We start from the raw sequence: 24,368 nt of genomic DNA, 5'->3' as shown, positions 1-24,368 counted from the left end.
CCAGCCTTTCTTGATGCCACTCCTGGATAATACAAATGGAAACTAAACTAAATTAAAATTACATTAATCTCATCAAGCCAAACTATGTACGGCTTATCCCTGCCTCCATATACAAAGTTACGATTTTATGGATGTCACTTTCTTCCAATTTACACATTAAGAGAATACATAAAAATAACAAGCAAAAGATGCAAATAAATCCAAATAACGACACATTTTGCAGTTTACGTCTAACAGAACTCTTCGCTTGGAAGGAGCTGGAACTAAGGTGAGGGGCCGTTTTCTCCCTTATTAGGAAACGGGAACAGTTTAAAGACTTAATTTGCGGTCTTAGGAAATTACGAGAGGTTTCCTTTACAAAACACGTTCAGGTCAGCGGGAGGAGCAGGCGACCTGCCCATCCGACCCACCCCATTCTCCGCCCTAGATCCAGACTGAGAGGATTCTGCTGCTTACGTCACAAGAGACCGGCGCCGCGGAGTGCGAGGGGAGGAGACCCGCTACGTCACGGCCGCTCAGGGACGGAAGTCAGGCGCGCGGAGAGGGCCACCAAGTTAGATCCGGCAATTGGCGGAGGGAGTCGGTCAACCGCAGCCACGCAAAGGGAAAGGGCGCTGCGCTTGCGCGGATTGGCTCTAGGCTGGCAGATCTGGCTTGTGCGCTGTCCTTCCTGTCCGCCCCCGCACCCTGGCGGGCTCCGGGCTTCCTAGAAATGACGGAGTACTCGGGCGTGCTCTTCCCTCTTGACAGTTGAGAAATCTTTCTCCCCTGACGCCTACGATAGCCCAGTGCGGCCTTGCATGAGTTCAGGGACGGAGCTGAGCGCAGATTGTCCCTGAGCGGACCGTGAGGCTTCGCAGGGCCTGGAGGCCTGGGGTAGTGGGGATACACTCAGGTCAGTTGTCTCACGGGGTGTGGACAGTTTTCGCCGAGTTCGTAGCAAGGGGAAAAGGACTTTCCAATTGACCAGCCCACTTCCGTCACCTCCCCCACGGTAGAGCTCTTGGGGATCCCAGCCTCCTCTAGATTAGGGAGGGCCCTTCAGCCGCTGGCGGAGGGAGTTCTCACTACAGTCCTAATGTAAAAAATTGTAAATACTTACCTGTTCAAATAAATTCATTTATCCCAAGTACGCAGGACGTTACGAGGTTCCGTATTGAGAAGAGCGAGCAAAGGGCAACTGATATCCTGGCCTTCACGTTTAAAAACAATTACTGAAACTACTGAGGGGGTAGAATTGAGCTTTTCCAGTTTGTAGCCTGAAGCCACCTATTTCTCCCTGAACTTCCCCATCAGGGAAAAGACCACGTTGGGATTGCAGTGTCTATAGATTCAAAACTGAGCTCAAAAGAAATCGCATGCCTAAAACAGCACATCTCCAGAACCAGCTTTTAAGTTTGAAGCCGAGGTAGTCCTGAATGAATGAATATATGACATACATACATGAATAAATGAATGTATGAGACTATTCCCCCTTATGTTTCTGTTCTGAAAATTAATTATACACGAGAGATTCTTAAATGTAAAGGCAAAATAATTAGCAATCCAGCCTATATCTACTGATCCGTGCTTCCCACCTTAAGGAGTAACTGGGTTATTTTTGAGATTCCAGTGATATATATGCAAACATTCCGTATTTCATAAAGCAATTACGGGAATTACGTGTCGGCTGTTCAGTAGTCCCAGGATGTAGGATGTAAATACCTCTGAATTAGTTTCCCGACAGCAGTGTGTGTGTGTGTGTGTGTGTGTGTGCGTGTGTGTGTGTGTATGTGGCAAGTGTGTGTGTCTTTACGGTGTGGCAACAGTGTGTGTGTGTGTGTCTCTTTACGGTGTGGCACCTGTGTGGCTGTCCCTGTAACTATGAGAAAAACTTTCCCTGATATAAAACTCGACTAGGTCTCCAAGGAGGAGTTTAATGTCACGAGGTACGTAATTTAAATCAATCTAAAAAACATTTCTTCTAAAGCACCCTATGGTGGGCCCGGAGAAAGCTTGTTCTTTTAGTTACACAATAAGGTGTCATGAACTTTTTTCACTGTAAGAACAAATGTTGTATCTGTCCCAGAGAACCAGCTTTACAATACAATCTTCAGATGCTGTCATGGAGAGAACACTGTACTGGGCATTAGAAAAACCAGAGTTCTAATCTCACTTCTGACATTCGATCTTGGTCATTTTATATCTCTGAACTTTCCTTTCCTCACTTTTAATGTGGTCTTTGTCCTTCTCCCAAATTCTCCTGTGGTATTTTGCTCTTTGTTTTACTCTGGTCAGTCTCACTACTTTGTGGTCTTAGCACCTAGCATGACATAATTAGTGGGTACTCACTAGAAATTTGTTGAAATAATCCTTTCCAACTCTATAAGGTTTCAACTGGGCCATTTTTCTTCTTTGAAACAATGTACGTAAGATATGTTATTTATTGCCAAAGAATTATCCCACAGGTTACTTATTACAAACATGTAAAGGTATGTTGACAATGGATAAATCTGGTGGATACCACCTTTAACCAAATCATTGAAATTAACCAAAAACTGGACAATAATTTAACATCATATGCCCCTTGTTGTGAAACTTGGAGGATACATCATCTACGGAGCATTCCTGGGAAAATGTTCAACCTGAATCTAATCACAATCAGACAAATCCAAGTTGAGGAACATGCTGCAAAACCATTGGCCTGGAATCATGAAAAATACTATAAAAGACAAAAAACCCTAGGTAATTATTCTAGGTTAAAGAGGCATGATAATTATATGTAGGGAATTTGATGTGAAGCTCATTTATTTTTGTTATAATGTCCAAAACAGCCAAAGCATTCCTGAGATTCCCAGTTACTTCTTGTTCCTGCTAAGAAAACTGAGTAGGGTGCTTCAGAAAAGCTGATTCTTAATATTCCTAAAAGTTTCTTCAGTGAAAGTCTGCTTATGCTGAATGCTTATTGGAAACAGAAAACACTAGTAAATGGAGTCACCTACTTCATTGCTCAAAATTATAATTTTGTAAATTATAGTATAACTCTCAATCCTTAAAAGGTAAACAGTATTTTTTAATATGTAATTTTCAAGGACTTGCTAGGTCCTTTCCATTTTTAATTGCCTAGCCCCAACCAGAAGTAAAGAAACAGAATAAAAATGAAACTACTAGAAAAACTTGAGGAAGTAACTGTTCTTAATATTACTTTCTGATTTATAGCTCTTCATTTTCTTGAGGTAATCACTGCTGTTATATAAAAAAAACAAATTCAACTGAGTAAATTTTAAAGATCTAATTGGCTTTATTGAGCGATTTATGAATTGGGCAGTACTCCATCTAGCAAACAGAAAAGAGCTCCAAAGAGCTACAGAAAAGTAAAGACTTTAAAGCCAGAGAAGGAATGGGACAAGGAAGTCATAAGTGGGGGTGGGGTGGGGAGGAAGGATTATTTCAGGCAAGGTCACCTTCCTCTGGGGGACAAAATGGACCTATTAGATGAATTACCTCCCTACTGCCAACCAAGAAATTCTAGACTGAAGGGTTAAGATTACATTCCTGGAGGAGGCTAAAAATGCAATTAAGTTAGATGTTAGTTTTGATTTGGTGATGTGGGCTTAGCACTAGTGACTCCCTTTTACCATTGTTTTAGATCCTCCAGAGCTTCTGGGAGCCTCCAAAAGTGAAGACGTGTTCCTCAGCCCTTCTAGACCTTGCCCACCCCTGTAGCATCTTAGTCCCTAGTGTACACATACACACACACACACACACACACACAATATTCTAGCACACCATAATATTCTTTATGTAGGTCTTTTCAGTTAAGAGGATTTAAGATTAAATGAATAAAAAGGAGTTATTTGTTCATGTAACTGAAAATCCCAGGGGTAGAAGATAGGGTATGGCTACATGCGAGCCTTAAATGAAGTCTTTGGATTGGGTTTCTATCTCTGGCCTCTGTTCTTTTTCTCTGCTGACTCCATTCTCAAACTGGTTCCCCTATCCAGTAGTAAGATGGCACTCTGTAGGTCTGGGCTTACATCTCCCCTCTTGACAATCCCAGAAGAAACAAATACTTCCTTCTCTTTCCCTAGCCGGGGTTACAGTAAAAGTCCTGGACTTAACTGACGTGCTGAACCAATCACTGGGAGGAAGTGAAGAGGGGTGAGAAATGCTGATTAGTTTGTGAGCTAGGGAGAAGGTCAGCCCTACCCAAACCACCTACACTGAGAATGGAGAAGTTGTGGGTCCCTAAGGGAAAGATGTCCACTACCTTTCTCAACACACCTAGCAATTTCATACTTCTCTACCATGGCTCCTGTTTTCCCTGTTTAAAACACTCTTCCACACTTACCTTTCTGACAAATGCCCATGTAGCCTTTAAAATCCATCTCCTTTTTGCCACCTTCTTTGTTGCTTGTCCATAAAACTACCCCATCCTCGGAACCACTTCTCTACCTTGTACCTATATGTCAATTATCAGACTGAATTGGAATTTTTTTCAAAACAATTGCAATTATACAAAAAATAAATGTTCGCTATTTTAAAAAATTCAAAGAATAATACCAAAGAATGGCCCATGGGCTGGCACCAAACTCTGAACTGTTTGTTATCAGTAGTTAATAAGTACAGAAACTGAGAGTGTCTAGAAATTGTTATGGCAATTTGACAAAGTAATTTTACATCTGTTGAATCTAATAAACAATTCAGATATGCATTTTCAACACTTAAAAATTCATTTCACTAATAATTCATATATATGTAGTTAATTTCATATAAAAAGTATCACACTACATGTATGGTGTTGGAACTTTCTTTTTTTGTTGTTTTAAAGATTTTATTTATATGAGACAGAGAGAGAGCATGAGAGAGGGGAGGGTCAGAGGGAGAAGCAGAGTCCCTGCTGAGCAGGGAGCCCAATGTGGGACTCGACCCTGGGACTCCAGGGTCATGACCTGAGCTGAAGGCAGTTGCTTAACCAACTGAGCCACCCAGGAGCCCAAGCTGGAACTTTCTTTCGTTCACTTACTATCTCAAAGATCCTTCCATTTAAAAAAAAAAAATTAGTCAAAATTATCACACTTGTGTATCTGTGTATCATCTACAAGCTCCTTGAAGGCAGAATCTATCATTCATCACCATATCCCCAATGGCTGTAATAGAGCCTAGTACTTAGTTGTCAACAAATAAGTAAGAGTTTAGGGGCGCCTGGGTGGCTCAGTCATTAAGCGTCTGCCTTTGGCTCAGGTCATGATCCCAGGGCCTGGGATGGAGTCCCGCATCGGGGTCCTTGCTCAGCAGGGAGCCTGCTTCTCCCTCTGCCTGCCGCTCCCTCTGCTTGTGCTCTCTCTCTCTCTATGACAAATAAATAAAAAATATTAAAAAAAATAGTATCAGGAAATAGCTAATCTTACTGCATTTGTTTCCTATAACTGCCATAAAGAATTACAATAAATCTAGTGGCTTACATCAACAAAAATTATCTTACAGTTCTATAGGTCAGAAGTCCCAAATTAGTTTCACTGGGCCAAAATCCAGGAGCTGGCAGGGCCACATTCCCTTGATGTAATCTGTTTGGAAGTCATACCAACAAACTCTTACTACTCTTGAATAAGTGACTAATACCAAGACTAGTTGGCCAATTCTTGACATTTAATACCATAAAGAATGAATCCATCCAAACATAGCCTGCACTGAATTATTTGCAATCATCAAATACTAATGAGTAGCTACTATTTGCAGCCTCCTCCTTGGGCCTTAATTTCCTGTGTGAAAAAGAGATCAGACCAGATATTAACATTAGTCTAGCTCCCAAAGCAAACCTATGGTTTTGTTGGCTTTACAGTTCAGTTTATCTAACTGGCACTGGCCTAACTCTTAGTCACACTTGACCGATTTCGGGACACACCTCCAAAAACTGTCCCAGAGCCTCTGTCTACACTCAAACATCAAACTACTCCACTGTATTGCTGTGAGCTCCTGTCCCTGAACCACAACTCTGGTTATAACAATGCCAACAGGCCTCTATTCTGCAGCTCATGCCTATATAGCTTGTGGGCTACAGAAGTAGCCCACCGTAAGGACACAGAATAGAGCAGAAGTGGAAACACAGCTGAGTGCTGCAAAGTGAACAGGACGAATGGGGACCTCCATTAGGCAGTACATTAGCTCTCTATTAGGGAGAGATGGCTGTGGTGGTAGGACAGACACCTGAGGATAGAACTGGCTGCTGGACAGAAAGGAAAAGGCAAGACCAGCCTTCCTATGCCAGGCACTAGGGAAAAAAAATAGGCAATTCAGTTCCGTAAGTTCTGATTAACTACCTCCCATAGGCACAGTGTCTACCAGGTTCTGTGGACAATGGAAAATAAATGCAAAAGTGGTCCTATTTTGAAGGAGTCAAGACACCCATTTATGAAGTTATCAAGTAACAATGCGTAACAGTATAAAATCATGTGTCAAAATGTATTCTAGAGGTCATAAATGCTAGGAGGGAACCCAAAGAAGGGGAAAAGTAATGCAAGCCAGATCAGTTAGAAAGGCTTCTGGCAAGAGGTAGAGCTTCATCTAGATCTCAAGCAACTGGGAAGGATTTGATTCACAGAGAAAAGAGTAAGAATGTTGCAGGCTTGAGAAATAGAAAGTGTTAAATCAGGAAGGTAAACTATGTATTTGTTAGGAGACAAGTGCAGCTGGTCTTGGTTCAGAGACATAGAAGGGAATAAGGCAAGGTGGTAGTTTGATAAGGAAATGAGTGACAAGGCAAGTTGAAACTTTTTTTCTTAAATTTTATTAATTTAAGTAATCTCTACACCCAACATGGGGAACTCACATCCCAAGATCTAGAGTTGCAAGCTCTTCCAACTGAGCCAGCCAGGTGCCCTGGTAAGTTTATATTGTATAAAGCCTCAACAGCCTTTATTTCCAAAGTTTTTATTTGAGAAAGTGAGGTGAGGAAATTGATATTTGAATTTCAAAGATTAATTTAGAAATTTACCTGGATGAATGAGGCATGGGTGAGAATGGAGCCAAGAAGACCAGGCATAAGGAACAGCAGATTTGAGAACAATTTCCTTCTTTGAAGGAAGGAACAACAGGACTAGGTGACTAAAATAAAGAAGAATTAAGAACCAAAGAGGAATCTGAGGTTCAAGATGTTTGGATAAGCAGAGTCATGGAAGTTTAGACATGCAAGGGGTCCAGTTGGACTCCCTCACTTTAAGAAATGAGAAAACTATGGTTGCTTAAAATCTCAGAACTAGTGCTCAGCAGAGCCAGCAGCAGAATGCCCAAGCCAGTGCTATTATGAGATTGACCAAGCAGTATATGCCTAAGGGTTAATTACATATAAATCATCTTCAGAATAACTATTTAATGATGACAGCAACCAGACCAGAATCTATTGTCATATAACCACAAGACTAAAAAAAATCATGTAGTCACATGAACAGTTCATGTGTAAAGTCAAATATTCTATGATCTCTGCTATAAACAGAAACTTGATTAGCAACTTCCTAAGGTTATAAATTCTCCCTGATCACATTAACCATGACTTATCCCTTCTCTGCCTGCTTTTTGCACTTACTGGTCACCCTAACATTTATCTTTGTGTGTACCATTCCCTTTATTAAGTGTGTAGCTTCTTGGGGCGCCTGGGTGGCTCAGTTGGCTGAGCATCTGACTCTTGGTTTTGGCTCAGGTCATGATCTCATGGGTCCTGGGATTGAGACCCTGTGTCAGGCTCCATGGTCAGTGGGGAGTCTGCTTGAAATTCTCTCCCTCTGTCCCTCCCCCCCAAATAAATCTTTTTTTTTTTTTTTAAGTGTAGCTTCTTCTGGTGGGGACTTTCACTTCATTTGCATTTAGCCTAAATTACAGTGTTGTTATTAAATTCTGGTGGTCTACTGATGAATACCAATTGCTGAAGAAATTAATGAGATTATATCAATTATGATTTTAGGATTAAAGAACCTGAAAGTTTAAATAATAATGAAAAACATGATCCCCAGGGAGGCTACACAGTTTAATGGAATGAGAACTGATTAAAGCATCAAGAATGTGATTCTTCAGTAGTCACAGGAAGGCCAATGATAATTCCATTTGTCTCTCCAGTCATCATCTGAAGCGTGGAAGGCTTAAAACAGTAAAAACTGCAACTTCACTCTAGTTATCACTAAAAGTTATCACTTTTAGACATGGGTGAACTCAGGGTCTACTAACAGGACATTTGTTCTTTGAGAAAGAATATACAAAATTTATTACAGACACAATATTCCATTTTTCTTTTAAGTGACAACTCAAACATTTACCTTCCTAATGGAACTCTCTCACTTGCCTGAATACATTTCTACTAATGCTTTTATACAATTAAAGCGTGTGCTTTACTCTTCCCAGTTCTGGAAACTACAACACTGAATAGGTCTTAGTCTTTCTACATTTTAATGTTGATGTTTTGGAAGTAGGTATGTGGAAAAACAACTTTCTTCAAAGTAACTTAGAAATAATGTAACAATTTTCTAAACCATGATTTTTTTGGAATCTGACCCTGAAAAGGATAATCATAATTTTTTTTTTTTTTTTTTTTTACCCCTTGTCCTTAGATAACCTTGTGGAGCAGAACCACTAGACCTACTGCATTCCATCCTCTGGATTAGTCGTCGCTTTTTTTCTTTTTTAAGTTAAAAGTAAAAGTAACATCAGTTTGATGAGTTAATGCTAAACAAATAAAATGTTGGCCCACTTCTTCTACCACCTTTGTTGAAGCTGAAGGGATGAAGAGTGAAAATACTCTTATCTATTGGATACAAGCTGGGATATAGTCAGAAGGAGTTGGAAATAGGCCCAAAGCATAGAATAGTCAGGGTGTTTCTGCTCTTGTGGAAATGAACGTCAGATACAGGAGGTGGTGAGCAGGGAAGTCTACTGGGAAAAGATATCAGGAACACAGCAAGGAACCCCTCCTCCTCCCAGAGCTCACTCCTATGCTTGTGAACTGTATCAAGGACCTAGAGAGTAAAAATATATTATAAAATATATCAAAACATCACCAAGTCAGCTTATTGGAGGGGCAGGGTGGAAGAGCCCCTAAAGAGAAAAAAAATTTCCATTAAGAAGTATCTTAAAAGTAAGTTAAATTATATTACTCTCAGGTCATTAAAAATACAGGCAGTTATTTCATTGAAACTCAATGTTTCGATGAAGCATATTACCAATTTGCCTTTTTTTTTAGTTTGAAATAATGGCAGCATTCCTATGTATCACTGATCCAAATTTCCCCAACACTACTATTTTACATAACCACAGGTTATCAGAATCAGGAAAATAGCCTATCATCGATTAGTTTTTGAAGATTCCCAAGTTTTCAAAGTTAATAGTATTTTTAAATCCCTATGAATATTGGGCAGGGAGGTTTCCTTGGAAACAGCCTGGTCAGAAAGGTCAAGGAGATGATGGGCAGAGAGGTTAACTGCTTTAGCCACCACCAGAATTACACTCTCTTGGAATAATATTTCTTAACCTGCCTGAACATTTGAATCACTGGAGGGTGGGCAAAATCCAAACACTGGCTGGGCCCACCCTAAATTAATTACATCAACTTCTGCAGGTAAGGCTCAAGCATCAGTATGTTTTCAAAACTCCCGAGAAGATTCTAATTCCCAGCCAGGGTTCAGAACTACTCATGTAGCGATTTACTAAATAAAACTGATTTAATGCTTTTTAAAAAATGAGGTTTCTGAGTTTGTTTTGCTTTCCTCACATCACTGACAAATATCAAAATGCATTCAAACTTCCTTTGCTCTGAAGATCCAAGGTTCAGTGCAGTTTTCATCATTAAACAAAGTAAGCCCTGGGTTCAAGCTATGTAATGGAAAGATAATGGGACTTCTCATCCCTAGCCAACCATCTCTGAGGTTCAAGTGTGGGATAAAAAGATAGCTGGAGTAAACCAAGATCTCATTTTCTTCCAACTCTAGACTCTAGTAGTTTGTATCAGTATCGTTATTTTTACTTCAAATTTGAGGAAATTCTGGGAATTGCTAACATCCCAGAGGGGGAAAAAAAACACAAAGGAGACTGATTTCTCCCATTCTGCCTAATTGTGGTAACCAATATGAATACATTGATCCCTGGGTATAATCCAATTACCTCTGGAAAGTTCTCGCCCTATTTTTGGAAACTAGGGATTTTCCAGATTAGTGTGAACTGTGGCCATGCCACTGACTCAGGCCTGAGTTTCGCAAGCGAACAGGCAAAAGCAGCCTCTCTCCCGGGCATTATGAAGCCTTCGCTTTACTTCGATACCACGGGGAATTACCTGCTCATCAGAGAGCTTTTTGGGGGGAACCAATGTAGCTCACATTCGTGTTGTCTAAAAATACCGTAAAGCAGCCCTCTCCACAGATTCCTTGCGGGTCACTTTAAATTACAAATTCGTCCGAGCACGACAGCAGAGTAACTGCTTCTGCCCGCCAATGCGGGCGAAGGTCGGCCCTAAGTTTCCCTTTGTACCCGCTGAACTGCGCCGCGCAAATGCTGAAAGTTAGGAGAGGGCGAGAGACGGAAGCAAAGAGACGCACGTTCTAGACAAACTACCGAAATCGCGCAGAGATTAGAGCAAATTCTGCCACTACTACCTTGGGGATAAAGTAGCTTGTAAAGCTCCCTTCTTTATACTTGTGGCAAATACTATTAAAAACGCGGCGGCTAAAACCTGTTTTAGCTAAAGAGACGGCCTCCTCGACCTCTCCGGGGCCCCAGCCGAGAGGTCTCCAGGTGACAGGAGGGTCCCACACTGCGCCCCGCGGCTCCACCCGCGGCGCAGGCCTAGGGGAGGCCTGAAGGGACTAGTTGGCGCGCACCAGCGGGGCGTGGTGACGTCAGGGCGGAAGCGCACGCTGCGTGAAGCGGCCCAGAACCCGGCGGTCACGGGAATATCCGTCGCGCCGAGGACGCTGGTTAGTCTCGCTCCGGGTTCCGGCTGCGTTGGGCGTGCGTGCAGCTCGCTGAGACTATGGCGTCCGGGCCTCACCCGACCGCAACCGCTGCCGCCGCCGCCTCGTCGGCCGCCCCGAGCGCGGGCGGCTCCAGCTCCGGGACGACGACCACGACGACGACCACGACGGGAGGGATCCTGATCGGCGACCGCCTCTACTCGGAAGTTTCGCTCACCATCGATCACTCGCTGATTCCGGAGGAGCGGCTTTCCCCTACCCCGTCCATGCAGGACGGGCTCGACCTGCCCAGCGAGACCGATTTGCGCATCCTGGGCTGCGAGCTCATCCAAGCCGCCGGCATTCTCCTCCGGTTGCCGCAGGTCAGTGCGCCGGCCCCGGGCCGGCAGAGCGCGCCTCTCCTCCCCGCTGTCCCTTCCGCTGCATCCCGGTATCACCGTGTCTCGTCAGGGTGGAGATGCCTTCTCGGGCTCTCCAGCCACGGGTCCCAGCCGGATCCCGGGTGTGTCGAGGGCGGGAGGACGCAGAGGCGAAGGGAGGACCGGGCCGCGAGCAGTTCGCGGCGGGAGGGGGAGGGGGAGCGAGCGGCGGCACAAAATGGCGGCGGCGCCTGGTGCGGGCCCGCCTGACCCCTGCGCCTCCGTTCTTGTCTCTTGTCTGCAGGTGGCGATGGCAACGGGGCAGGTGTTGTTTCATCGTTTTTTCTACTCCAAGTCTTTCGTCAAACACAGTTTCGAGGTAAGCATCGCGGGGGCGGGTGTGAGGGATTTCTTCATCCGGAAACGGAAAGGAGGGGGTAGTGTCTCCAGCCAGCTTTTCTAGAAAGGGAGTGGTTAGTTTAGGCCTTTGTACCTAGTTCTCACCAACCGAGAAGGAAAGACTTTTGGAATGTGTTTGAAAGCTATAAAGCGTATCTTGAGCCCAGGTGCTCCCTTAGCAAAAATTAACATTTTAACCAAATTCAAAACTGCGGGGAGACTTGAGCTTGACTCTGTATTCAAAATTAATATTACTTAAAAAAGAAAACGTAGTATTAGCGTATCTGCTAAGCCTATGGCCTAGAAAGGTCCATCGTACTTTTATTTCACCAAAAGATGTCCCAGTTGTATCCTAAAAGTTTTTCATCAGAATTAGTTAAACTTGGGGGGGGGGGGGTCACTTTTTCCTAATTTTACTTGATAATGCTATAATCTAACAATCTTTCATTGGATTGTGGGTTCTTTCAGATCGTTGCCATGGCTTGTATTAATCTTGCATCAAAAATTGAAGAAGCACCTAGAAGAATAAGAGATGTGATTAATGTATTTCACCATCTGCGCCAGTTAAGAGGAAAAAGGTAAGATTGGCATTATTGAACACAGTATTTCTTGCTGCTACTGTATTGTGCACCAATCATCAAAACATTCTTTCCTCTCAAAACTGATGCAAAGGAAAACCGGCTTTAATTTAGGTGTTAAAATTCATATAGGAGCTCACTAATACTTAAATTAATTTGAAACAAACCACAATTAACCAGCTATCTAAAGTTTGTAGAGGCAGTTGCATTTATGGACAATCCTAACAGTGCTGTGAAGCCAGTCCTGTGGCTTAAGATTAAACAAGAAAGGGAATACGTTTGGCTCAAGTGTGAGTGTATTCTGTAAGTTATTCCCCCCCTCCCCTCTCTTGGAAGACTGAAGGCTGGAAGTGTGAACACTGCAGTTCAAGTTAATATTGTGGCAAAGTTTTGTGTAGATTATGTTTTTCTACTCGAAGTCCCAGTTAATTCTTTATCAATTGAGGTTGGCTTTTGTTTGAATACTTCTCAACATTGAACTACGATATATCGCATAATACCGGATCTGAAAGGACTGCAGGATGATAAAGTTTGAAGTTTGAAGTCAAAGGGATTAAACAGGTATTTTGTTTTGGTCAGATACAGTATCAGTGAGTGGGGTAGAGAAATAACTAACTGATTGGGTTACATTTAGATAAGGCCTATTTTATTTGATCTTGTAAGAAGTAAGAAAATAGAGACCAAGTAGTGTCATTTTACAGATTTTGTGGCTACATGACAACACTTTATGTGGACCTATGTGTTCATGTGAGGCAGTGCAAAAAGTTTAGTTGCAGGGCTTCCTGCATCTAGAGGTGACTTCCAGTACATGCTACAGAAGGATATACTTGGCATAGGTTAGTTTTTGTGTTAAGAAATTGTGGTGATGTTAGATAAACTTACGCTATGGGAGTTAGTTATAAAAGGATTTTAAGTTGTTGGGGTTGGGTGTCAGTGCCAAATTAGTATCCTAAGTGAGTGGTCGTTATTGGCTGAATCTATAAGTTGGCAGTAATGGACCTATTCAGAGACAAACAGTAATCTTTAGTTAGAAAGTCTGAAACATTGCTACCCAGATAGTTTTCACAGCATTTTTCAGTTTTCTTACATTCTTTTTCCACCATCTTCTCTCCTTCATCCTAACCATGTTCAGGGATAGACTAATTTTTTATTTCATTTTAAAGTATCTTTTAGCTTCTTGGTGAGGAATCCCTGGAAATTGGGAAGATTTCAAATTGGTATTTAGTATGGTCTGAATAAAATTTGTTTTTAGATATCTAGCTGATTCTTCAGGGTGTTTAAAACAAAATGACAGTAATAAAAAGGCTTTTTGTCCTTAGTCAAAGGATTCTGTGTTTGCCTAAAGGAGTTTTCTGTCCGTGTTCTTTGAATCATTGAGCCAACTATTGTATTATCACTTAACAATGATTATCTACTTTGAAGTTTTTCTTTGAGACTTAGAGTATTCTTCCTTGATGTCAGAGTAGGTCTTCTTAACCATAAAAACCTTGGAATTTAAAACATCTCACCTGACTGACTGCTGTGTCTGATGTAATAGTGTGTTGTGGTCATTATTACAGAGAATTTGACTTTGTCTCAATCTTACAAGTTGATTATAGCATGAAATTTAAAAGGAGTTGTTAATTGCATGGAAGCCTTTTTTTTAAAGCAGGATGTAAAAGTGTTTCTATGCATATTACAAGTTTACTCAGACACATAACTTGTATATGTTATTAACTTCAACTCTTTTTTCCCTTGCAACCGACTATACAGCGACCAGCTACATTTACCAAAGCCTGGGTGATGTGGAGTGGTACATAGAGATGAAGCTGTCGTCATGGCAACAGTGAGTGAAGTATCGAAAATCCCCAAGGAGAAGCCAGTGCTCTGAGAATAGGTCACTGGAATCGGGGACTAACAGGTTGGCCACTGGTGAACCATTTAGAAAAACTCCTGTTTCTTGTTACAAGCTTTTGTCTTTGCTGTCCAAGTTATTAGAACTATAGCTTGATATATTTTTATGTAGAGTAATATCACTAGAAAATACTATCAGTATTATACTTTAGTTAATAGCATATCGGTTTATCTTAATGATGCTGTTTTAATCTGGTTTATTCATAGCTTTAAATTGTAGTGTGATCTTGGTAATTACAGAGGACGTATCATTTTTGTAGCTTTTTGGTCATTTTTCAGTCCTGATTACACTTTTGAATCACCAGAGGAGCTTTTAGAAAGTACCAGTGCCAAAGTCCTATCCTGGATTATTTGATACCCCCCCTTCCCTCCCCAAATTTTTTGTAGTTTCATAATTAAGCTTGGAATAAATGGCTGAATTGAAAGAGAAAATTGCCTTTTTAGCAGTTTCCAATTTTAATTTGCTTTTGAGATGCAGCATATTTCCAGAAAATTAAGCATTTTCTGTAATTGTAAGGAGCCTGCTTGCATCTTTGAAGCCTTCTCTAAAGGAAGACAGATCTTCAGACTGGTGCAATCACTCATTGATGAATATGGTGTGGTATTTTCAACATCTGTATAGATCACAGATGAAGTTGGAAGGGTATTAAGTGATCTTGTCATTTAGTCCAACCTTTCTCAGTTTATTTCGGTGGCTCTAAAGGTGGTGGCCTTAAGTTTGTTTAAACACTGCTAAAGAAGGAACATTCCTTTGGAGTAGGCCTTACACATTTTTCTATATTGAACAACAGTCTGCTCTCTGTAAACTACTCAGTCTCATTTTTTAGTATAGTCTGTTGAAGAGCTAGTTCCAAATTTTCTAGGTCTTTGTACCACATGAGTGAGAGTGACCATGTTTGGATCTCCTATTCCTAATTTTTTCTTTTTTCTTTTTTTTTTCTGTTAAGTTGTATTTCAACTAAATCAATTAATGCTGAAGGAACAGTTATTCTGAGAGACCAGATAAACTTCCAGTGATCAAAGTCCAAGATTTCCTATTAGGACTAAAATTTAAAAATTGTTCTTTTCATTTAAATTTAATTTGAAAAATCTGACAAACTCAAAAGCGGGAGAGGTAGAGTTAGGTTTGATTGGTTGTTGAAAATTACTTTTTCTCTGAGTAGATGAAAGTTCTCTTTTTAAGAGATTTAAGAATGTCATCTCCTAAAACTTACTGGAAAGTTTACGGAATTGGAGATGAAGAAATTCTAGCAAGCCTCAATTCAGTGTTACATGCTTGCTCCCATAGGCAGTACTAATTGATACTTTGTTAACATAAGTAAGGAAACCACTTGCTTAGACGGTTTTCTTTAACCTTTTCATACTGCTGATTTAGGGGGACTCATTTCTTTTTCTGATACAACATAATCTTCATATGGCAGTTGTAAATTACATGCTCATTGAGCCTTCCTTCATTTAAAACCAATTCTTAACAAAATGAAGATAGTAAATTACATACCTACAAAGTTGTTAACTTTCAAAATTAGGTAATAGAAGGCCTAAGCAAGAAGTTGAGTATACAGTCGCATTATAGTGAATAATGAGTCTGTGGTTTATTTAATTGGGTTTTGGTGTTACTGGGATTTTGATACACAAAGAAGGGAAAGTGAATATTGTGGCAGAATAAGTGAAAAATAGTTCATTTAAGCAGAATTAATTAATGAGTAAGCCTGATTTGGGAATCAGATGGTAGCCATTATTCAAACAAGTGTTTAGTTGGTTAATTGCAGAAGAAATGAATGTTAACAGAATTTGAAGGCAACTCTGAAAGGCTTAGTAAATAAAAGGTGTAGATGAGTTTGCTCAACACAAAAAGGGAGAAAATGAGAAAATTGATTTTGTAAAATTTTAGGACTGTAATGGTACAGTTTACGGTCTGAATTACAGGGGGGAAAGAGTTAATGGCAGGCAAATACGACACTGGAGATAGATTCTGTCTCTTAATACATGTTGAAGGAGGGCCATCAAATAACTAGTTTTGAGAGTCTGAGATGTGGATTTGACTTTTTGCAAATTTCCTGTTATGGTGAGAAACCCTGAAAAATTATAAACCTTAAGATTTTTGGGTTATATTTCTTGTGAACATTGATTGCTCTGAAGTTAAATTAATTTTTTCCCAGAGAGCATTTAACTTGTAGTCTGTTGTTCTGATCAGATAGATTTATTGTTATATTTTTATGTTACAAATCAGTCCCCTGTCCAGTTGGTGGCCTCATTCTTCACACTTTTCATAGCGGTAATAGGAATTGAACTGAGGGAAGCTAATTTTCAGTATTGTTAATTTAAGTAAGCTAGTTTCCATCTTGCCAAATTTGCCAAATTTATTTAATGTAATTGATAAAAATCATTGTATGAAATAATTTGAAATATAGTCTAATAAGAATTCCAGTTGCTATATTTTAGATGGGTGTTAGGAAGGAAAATAAATGAAAGATTTTTAGATAATATGTCACTGCAGGGCTAATTAATTGTAGTTAATTTCAGATTGTTTTCTAATATTCAAATGGATGTATTTAAATACGAGCTTACATTTTTCTGGATTTGGTGTGCATGGTAAAATGAGTTGTGAGTTGGGGTAATACTCAGAATGACTATCTTTTAAAAATAGATGCTGTGTTCTGTCCAGAGCAAAAACTCTTGAATATTTTGGCTGAAAATGAATTCAGTATGGGGAAAAATATTTAAATGTTCTCCCCATATGTATACACCATATAATCATGTCTTAATGAAAATGTACTTCTTGGTGGTTGGATCTAAAAACATATCAAATGACATTGGGAAATGAAAGTCCAAAAGTCTTGACTGAAAAAAACGTTTTGAATTTAAGATTTAAATCAGATAGTCTTTTTTTCCAAAGCATTGAACCATTGATAGCTTTCTGCATTACAGCTTTTTAGAAGCTATCAGAATTTAGTCTGGCACAGACCTTGAGTGTTGTTCTGGTTCCCTCATTACGGTCTTCCTTCTCTTTTACGTTGCATTCTAAAGAAAGTTATTCTGCCTAATAATGACAACTCAGACCAAATTCAAGCTTAGTTTTTATTGGTCACGTTTAGTTTTGAATCTGATTTTTAAAACATTTCTTTTTGTAATTGAGCTGAATCTTTAGTTTTCAGATTTTTTTTGACAGTGGTGGATTCTTAGAACAATTTGTTTAAGCAGATTATCCACTTAGGAGAATCTGGATTAGCTACCTACCATTTTTTCCTCTCTGATTTTTACTTTGGCCATAAACTAGCCGAGAGTTGATATTTTAGAAAACGAGTAAAATCACTATCTATAAGACTTTATAGTAAATATTTTCAAGAGCAAATTAGTTTTGTCATTGGAAAGAGTCTGTGGAGACTAATGGGGTTTGTGATGATAAAGCAACGATCACATAAGTTTATCTGTATATATACATACACACCTAAAAGATAATCATGAAAAAGATCAACAAAGGCTAGATAGAAGCATTAGAGTGAATTTTTCACTACAGGGGGTCGAGTTAGTTTCTATAGAAACTTAGTTAAGTATATGTTTAATTAGCATAACTTGGACAGCACAAGATTAATGCTTTAACTTGTTTGCAGGAGTTTAAAAAGCTGGTTTCTGTTGCCAATAGTTGGTTGGAAGGGAAAATGGAGATGCCACAAATAAAATTTTTTGGATGTGCAAAACAGTTTTGATTTTATTTCTTACAAACTATAGGACTCCAAGCCCCCTGATCCTTGATCAGAACTACATTAACACCAAAAATCAAGTTATCAAGGCAGAGAGGAGGGTGCTAAAGGAGTTGGGATTTTGTGTTCATGTCAAGCATCCCCATAAGGTGAGTTGTAGAGTGCAGAAATTATATTCGTAAGTATTAGGGTTTTTCTTAAAATTGTATCTTACATGAATTTATATTACGGTTATTTTTGAGAGTTAACCTTGGTTTTTAAAAGCATTCTTTATAAACTTATCACTAAAATAGGAGTCAAAAAGACTTGGGTTCATATCTTCACTCTTCATTGTGTGGGCATAGAGTTCTTTTTTTCCTCTGTGGTTAACCCAGTTTCCCCACCTAGAAAACAGTGAAGTACCTTATTCCTAGGAGTAAATAATACACATCCGCAGAAGTACCTGGCATGCTACCTGTCGCACAGTAAAATGTTCAAAGCATGGTGGCTGCTTGCTCTCTGTTACCATTATTGTACGTTTATAGATTTCTCCAGTATCTCTTGGCTTACATACGATCATCATAAGAGCACAGTGGTTACCATATGAGTGCTCTGGGGACAGGACTATCTGCGATAGAAACTTGTCTATGCCATTAGCTCTGTAACTGACAGATATCTCTTTCTCAGATTCCACATCTTCAAGATTGTAAAATGGGAATGATTGATTATACAGGTCCAGAAAGCTCTGACTTGAACTGTGAAGCTATTTACATGTGTAGTATTTATTTATCACACTTAAACATGATAAGCTTCACTGCAGAAAGAGTAGTGTTTACTTATTCTAATGCCCACCGTCTTACATAATATCATACTCTTTGTGTAACTTTAAACATAGTCTGTACGGGTTTGGGACATGGAGAATTGTACTTCGGAAATTAAGTGAAATAATCTACCACAGTGCCTGTCACATAGTAAAGTGTTCATTAGAAATTAGGTATGTTTTTAATTGATTTAATTCTCATTTTTTTTCCTGTGCAATTTTGGATCATATTTAAAGTTTTTATAGAATCTAGTAGCAGAATAACAAACCCACATTGCCTATAATGTACATTTTAGGTTGGTCTGTATTATCTGTGCAGTTTCGTAAAAGAGTTAAAACGTGCACCTAACATTTCAATTACTTATATTCATTGAACTCTGAAAGGCCCACTGATATGCTAAATTGAGTTTTTTTCCCTTGTCCTTCAGATCATTGTTATGTATTTACAAGTCTTAGAATGTGAACGTAATCAAACCCTGGTTCAGACTGCCTGGTAAGTTACATTTTTACATTTCTTTCCTAGCCAGGAAAACAGAAGCAGAAATAAAGTAAGTTTCAGTTTCCTTTTCCAAAATAATGAGAGGAGTTTGTTTTGGTGCTTTTTGTTTTTTTTTTGTTTTTTAACCAAAAGGTAAATAATGCTTATTTCTGCTTCCTGTTTTCTTGGCTTGACTAATTGCTTTCAATGGAGAACTCAATTTAACTTTGTTCTTTTTTCTACTCTTTAATTAAAGGGTAGTCCATGATGGTAAGTCATAGAACTCTGCCCTCTGCACTTCAGCCCATGACCTCAGGATGGCCTGATTGGCTGCCCTGCTCTCCAGCCAATCCAGTGCAAGCTCTGATCCGAGATTCACTGAAGTGGTCCATATCCATCTGGCAGCATCTTCTAGTTCTGTCGGGGTGTCAAAAGGATTTGTATATTTGCTTCTAGAAGTAACTATTCAACATGCCTATGTATATAATGTATACCTGTAACTATCAAAATGAATAGTTCATTTTTGATAGATTTGTTGTCCAGCCATTATGAATTAAATGATTTTTTTTGTTAGGAGTTTGACTTAGATTTCTATTTTTAGTATGTATACCATGGATTCTACCAAAGGAAACTACAACTTGCAGCTTAAACTGGGCACCATTCCCATACTGGATGAATTACAGCTGCTGGACTATTGAAGCAATAATAATAGAAGTACATTTTTAAAAGAGATGTTAATATTAACATAAGCACTTTACTTTTGACATGAAGATGTTTGATTTGGAGGGCTGGCTTATTTTAAGGTAAAACAAGGAATTTGGTCCAGCTACAACTACTTCTTCAAGACTGTTGATGATGTGCAGGACTTACGTAATTTTTATGTTCTGGACTTAATGACTGCCATGCTTCTTTAGGACTCAGTAAATATTAGTAATATTAGAAAAGTCTAATTGCTTTTATAAAATGCATGACATTTTTAATAATATGCTCTATAAAACATTTATGCAGTTATTTCATGGGTAAGGATTTTTAAGAAATAGTCTTTTAATCTTTTAAACAATTTGTGAAATTTCTTTAATACTTGAGGGATATTGTGGGGAGGGTTCACTAATAAAAAAAAAGTCCAGTAGTTTATTAACTGAAGTAGTTTATTGCTTTTGTTTATACTTAGTCACAAAAAAGGTATGTAAACAAGGCTGTTTTGTATATTTACTGCTCTTCCCTACCTAAATTTTCTGAAGTAGCTGAGATTTCTTAATATAACTTGGTGAGTGCTTACCGAAAATGCCTTTTTTACCCCTGTCACAGTATTTTGAGTTTTTGAAAGAACTTGGTTGACACTGCTTTTCATTGTGGATAAAGGAGAGTTGGTCAATAATTAATGGCTTGAAGTATTGTTGGAGTGGTTTATCATTTCTGAAGCTAGTTATGTCAAAATTAGAAAAACATAAAAACTTATTTTTAAAGTTCTATTTGGAATAATAATATGGAATTATTTTAAAGGACTTTGGTCATATATAGGAAAACTGAAGAATGGTTCTAGTGTTAAATTCTTATCTCTTACTGATTTTTGAGTTAAGAATTGTTGTATGCTAGAATATGAGGATATGAATATAAATATGAGAAGAAAAAAGAATAAAGTAGATTGAGTCTCCAATTTTATGTAAGCTTCAGAAGGACTTTGTTTATGTACAAAGCTTATGGTTGAAATATTTTTCAGGAATTATATGAATGACAGTCTTCGAACCAATGTATTTGTTCGATTTCAACCAGAGACTATAGCATGTGCTTGTATCTACCTTGCGGCTAGAGCTCTTCAGGTAGGTATATATAGCCTGTTTTGTTCTGTAGGATAAATCACAAGAATTAGCAGTCCTGATAAAAACTGAAATTTGGTCTAAAGCATTCTGTTTTTATGGTTTAGATTCCATTACCAACTCGTCCCCATTGGTTTCTTCTTTTTGGTACTACAGAAGAGGAGATCCAGGAAATCTGCATAGAAACACTTAGGCTTTATACCAGAAAAAAGGTAGTTGTTTACTCATGTTTGTATTTTACTTTTTAAGTACTTAAGAGTCTAAACTAATATAAGGGAAAAATACTAACTTCATTTTCTTCCATCAGCCAAACTATGAATTGCTGGAAAAAGAAGTAGAGAAAAGAAAAGTAGCCTTACAAGAAGCCAAATTAAAAGCAAAGGGGTTGAATCCCGATGGAACTCCAGCCCTTTCAACCCTTGGTGGATTTTCTCCAGCCTCTAAACCATGTAAGATACATTCAGAATTGAAATGATTTGGGCACTGCAGGTGTGTGGTTATTCGAAAGCTTTAGCACTTAGGGGCTCCTGGGTGGCTCAGTCAGTTGAGCATCCGACTCCTGATTGCGGTTTAGGTCGTGATCTCAGGGTCTTGAGGTCCAGCCCCGTGTCAGGCTCTGTACTCAGTGCAGAGTCTGAGATTTTCTTTCCCTCTGCACACCCCACCCCCCAATAAATAAAATAAATTTGTTTTTTTAAAACTTTAGTATTTAATAGTGGCATATAAACAATGATAAGAGAAGCTGTTACTGTTTTCTCCCATGATAGTCAACTCAGGACTAAGACTAATACTTGAAAGCATGGTATTTTGATTTACATTTAGAAACAACTTTTTGGCCCTCTGTTAAGTCCCAATAGGTAACATGTCTTTTTTTTTTTTTTTTAAGCATCACCGAGAGAAGTGAAAGCTGAAGAGAAGTCACCAATCTCTGTTAATGTGAAGACTGTCAAGAAAGAACCTGAGGACAGACAACAGGCTTCCAAAAGCCCTTACAATGGGTGAGTATACTTGAGTTAGAAAACTGGTCTAAGGAATCTTTTATGTGTTAATTTCTAACATACTAAACATGTATCTAAAATAATGGGTTTTTTGGTTTTTTTTTTTTTTTTAAGTGTAAGAAAAGACAGCAAGAGAAGTAGAAATAGCAGAAGTGCTAGTCGATCAAGGTCAAGAACGCGATCACGTTCTAGATCACATACTCCAAGAAGACAGTAAGTAAATATTCTCTAAGAGAAAGCAGTCTTATTTGGAGTAAGGTTCCTGCTTTTTAAAAAAATTGAACGTAGATGTTTTCACAGTTGGGTTAGATTTAGTTTTTTAACATGAGGTAAATTATGAGAAATGAATTTGGAAATAGGTCCTGCTTATATGTGGCTTTTTTATTTTGGTGTGGTGTAGCTTACGAGCATTCTATTCTGTCTTTGCCCATTTTTTGAAGAAGTGTACGGGCTGGCCACAAAGTGCTATGGAAAGCTATAATATCCTGCTTAAAATGTGTGAAAATCTCAGAAAATATTAATATTTTATTAACTGCTAATTAACAACCAAAACTCAAGTTGATCATAGCCAAAGAGTCTTTCCTAGTAGCTTTGTAATTAGATCACTAACTGCTTATATCTGTTCAGTGGCTCTTTTGAGCATGTGTGAGATACTCAATAATAAGCATAGCTATCCAGGACACTGTAAAAATTACTAAGTACTCTTCTCTTTGGCATATAGAGACATAGTACATTTAAGATTTGTCTAATATAGGTTGGATGGGAGTTAGTGAGGGGTAGGGAGATTTAATGAAAGTTTTCCATCTGGCCTGTACTGCTATAGGTCAATAGTTTTGTTTTGAACTTGTTATAAGCACCACCAAAATAATCTGTTCACAGCAGAAACTGAATCTAAACCTCAAATTTTTATTATCTAAGTTATAATAATAGGCGGAGCCGATCTGGAACATACAGCTCAAGATCAAGAAGCAGGTCACGCAGTCACAGTGAAAGCCCAAGAAGACATCATAATCATGGTTCTCCTCATCTTAAGGCCAAGCATACCAGAGATGACTTAAAAAGTTCAAATAGACATGGTCATAAAAGGAAAAAATCTCGTTCTCGATCTCAGAGCAAGTCTCGGGATCACTCAGATGCTGCCAAGAAACACAGGCATGAAAGGGGACATCATAGGGACAGGCGTGAAAGGTCTCGCTCCTTTGAGAGGTCCCATAAAGGCAAGCACCATGGTGGCAGTCGCTCAGGACATAGCAGGCACAGGCGCTGACTTTCTTCCTTTGAGCCTGCATCAATTCCTGGTTTTGCCTATCTACAGTGTGATGTATGGACTCATAATCAAAAACATTAAAAGCAAACTGATTAGGATTTGATTTCTTAAAACCCTCTAGGTCTCTAGAAACACTGAGGACATTTTCTTTTGGAAAGAACTATGTTTTTTTTGTTTGTTTGTTTTGTTTTCGTTTGTTTTTTTTTCTTTTTGGTTTTTGTTTTTGGGGGTTTTTTTGCACATTAAAATGCCCTAGCAGTATCTAATTAAAAACCATGGTCAGGTTCAATTGTACTTATAGTTGTGTATTGTTTATTGCTATAAGAACTGGAGCGTGAATTCTGTAAAAATGTATCTTATTTTTATACAGATAAAATTGCAGACACTGTTCTATTTAAGTGGTTATTTGTTTAAATGATGGTGAATACTTTCTTAACACTGGTTTGTCTGCATGTGTAAAGATTTTTACAAGGAAATAAAATACAAATCTTGTTTTTTCTAAACTGCTTCAAATATCTTATTTAAATAAATTATTAAAAAGTAAAACTTTAATAGTAAAGTGCCTGTACTGATTTTCTGACAAACCTATTCTTCCATTAGCTATGGTTTGAGGTTACTAAATGCAGTTAGTATCTGCATTGGGAGCTATTGTAAGTCTTTGCCTTACATATGGAAAAAACGGGAGTTGTGCAACAATGTAGTATTAAATATTATACTGTAGCACTAAACCAGTCTTCAAATCGAAATCCATTTGCCACATAAATAGTACTGAAAATTAACTTAAGAAATGATACTATAAGGTTATTTTTAAGTGAGCTACCCTCTTGAACAAATCAAAACTTTTAAAAGGACAGTAAAAATCAGACCCAACTATTGACCTTTAAAGTTTTTCTTTAGCTATTTAGTGATGGTTTTTATCTAGGCTAGGAGGATTCAGTAATAAAATGAGGCTCCCCCAGACTTGGCTGGGGCTGATAAAGTCTGACCACAAAGAAAAGGAAATTTTGTTGAAGAAGTCACAAGTCCTTATATTCAAATGAATACTTTTTAAGTTATTCACTTATTTTCCCAATAATTTGGAAGTGAATTTAGAAGTCTTTTTAAAGATTTTAGAGAGCGTGCATAAACAGGGAGGGACAAAGAGAGGGAGA

The 24,368-nt window shown here is 38.7% G+C and overlaps 1 protein-coding gene and 1 long non-coding RNA gene across 12 annotated transcripts in view; one reads left to right on the top strand and one right to left on the bottom strand.

Annotated features, from left to right (window-relative positions):
* The window catches only part of LOC145723030 (uncharacterized), a 52,522-nt gene extending 41,775 nt beyond the window's left edge, over positions 1 to 10,747 (bottom strand). For 7 of the 9 annotated variants that reach the window (XR_014147761.1, XR_014147754.1, XR_014147749.1 and 4 more), the window contains exon 1: positions 457 to 10,656. This is a non-coding gene — a long non-coding RNA (uncharacterized LOC145723030). Of the gene's footprint in view, positions 1 to 456 lie in introns of all 9 variants that reach the window. The other 2 variants (XR_014147755.1, XR_014147753.1) reach the window with 2 other exon arrangements.
* A 137-nt stretch (positions 10,748 to 10,884) lies between these two features.
* CCNL1 (cyclin L1) lies at positions 10,885 to 23,720 on the top strand. Of its 3 annotated transcripts, XM_006729362.3 has the most exons (11): positions 10,917 to 11,290; positions 11,592 to 11,666; positions 12,155 to 12,264; positions 17,887 to 18,007; positions 19,086 to 19,150; positions 20,856 to 20,955; positions 21,060 to 21,164; positions 21,260 to 21,401; positions 21,839 to 21,950; positions 22,065 to 22,163; positions 22,869 to 23,720. In XM_006729362.3, the coding sequence occupies exons 1-11, from the start codon at positions 10,988 to 10,990 to the stop codon at positions 23,215 to 23,217; spliced, it is 1,581 nt and encodes a 526-aa protein (XP_006729425.1). In that variant the 5' UTR covers positions 10,917 to 10,987; the 3' UTR covers positions 23,218 to 23,720. The 3 variants fall into 3 exon arrangements, with proteins under 3 accessions (XP_081684654.1, XP_030879640.1, XP_006729425.1); XM_031023780.2 differs by lacking the exon at positions 22,065 to 22,163 and having other exon boundaries at positions 10,912 to 11,290; XM_081828528.1 differs by lacking the exons at positions 20,856 to 20,955; positions 21,060 to 21,164; positions 21,260 to 21,401; ... (1 more) ...; positions 22,065 to 22,163; positions 22,869 to 23,720 and adding an exon at positions 19,392 to 20,273 and having other exon boundaries at positions 10,885 to 11,290.
* The last annotated feature ends 648 nt before the right edge of the window (positions 23,721 to 24,368 follow it).

The sequence above is a fragment of the Leptonychotes weddellii genome, chromosome 1 (genome assembly GCF_054177405.1).
Source record: "Leptonychotes weddellii isolate Sample4059 chromosome 1, ASM5417740v2, whole genome shotgun sequence".
Classification (NCBI taxonomy): Eukaryota; Metazoa; Chordata; class Mammalia; order Carnivora; family Phocidae; genus Leptonychotes; species Leptonychotes weddellii.
Note: the sequence above shows the minus strand (reverse complement) of the source record. Positions and strands in the feature narration are given on the sequence as shown.

Excerpts from the sequence above, each read along its gene's own strand:
- CCNL1 (XM_006729362.3), top strand. The coding sequence starts at position 10,988 with ATGGCGTCCGGGCCTCACCCGACCGCAACCGCTGCCGCCGCCGCCTCG. Across the intron at positions 11,667-12,154 it reads TCGTCAAACACAGTTTCGAG|ATCGTTGCCATGGCTTGTAT; the intron begins GTAAGCATCGCG and ends GGGTTCTTTCAG. Across the intron at positions 19,151-20,855 it reads ACCCTGGTTCAGACTGCCTG|GAATTATATGAATGACAGTC; the intron begins GTAAGTTACATT and ends AATATTTTTCAG.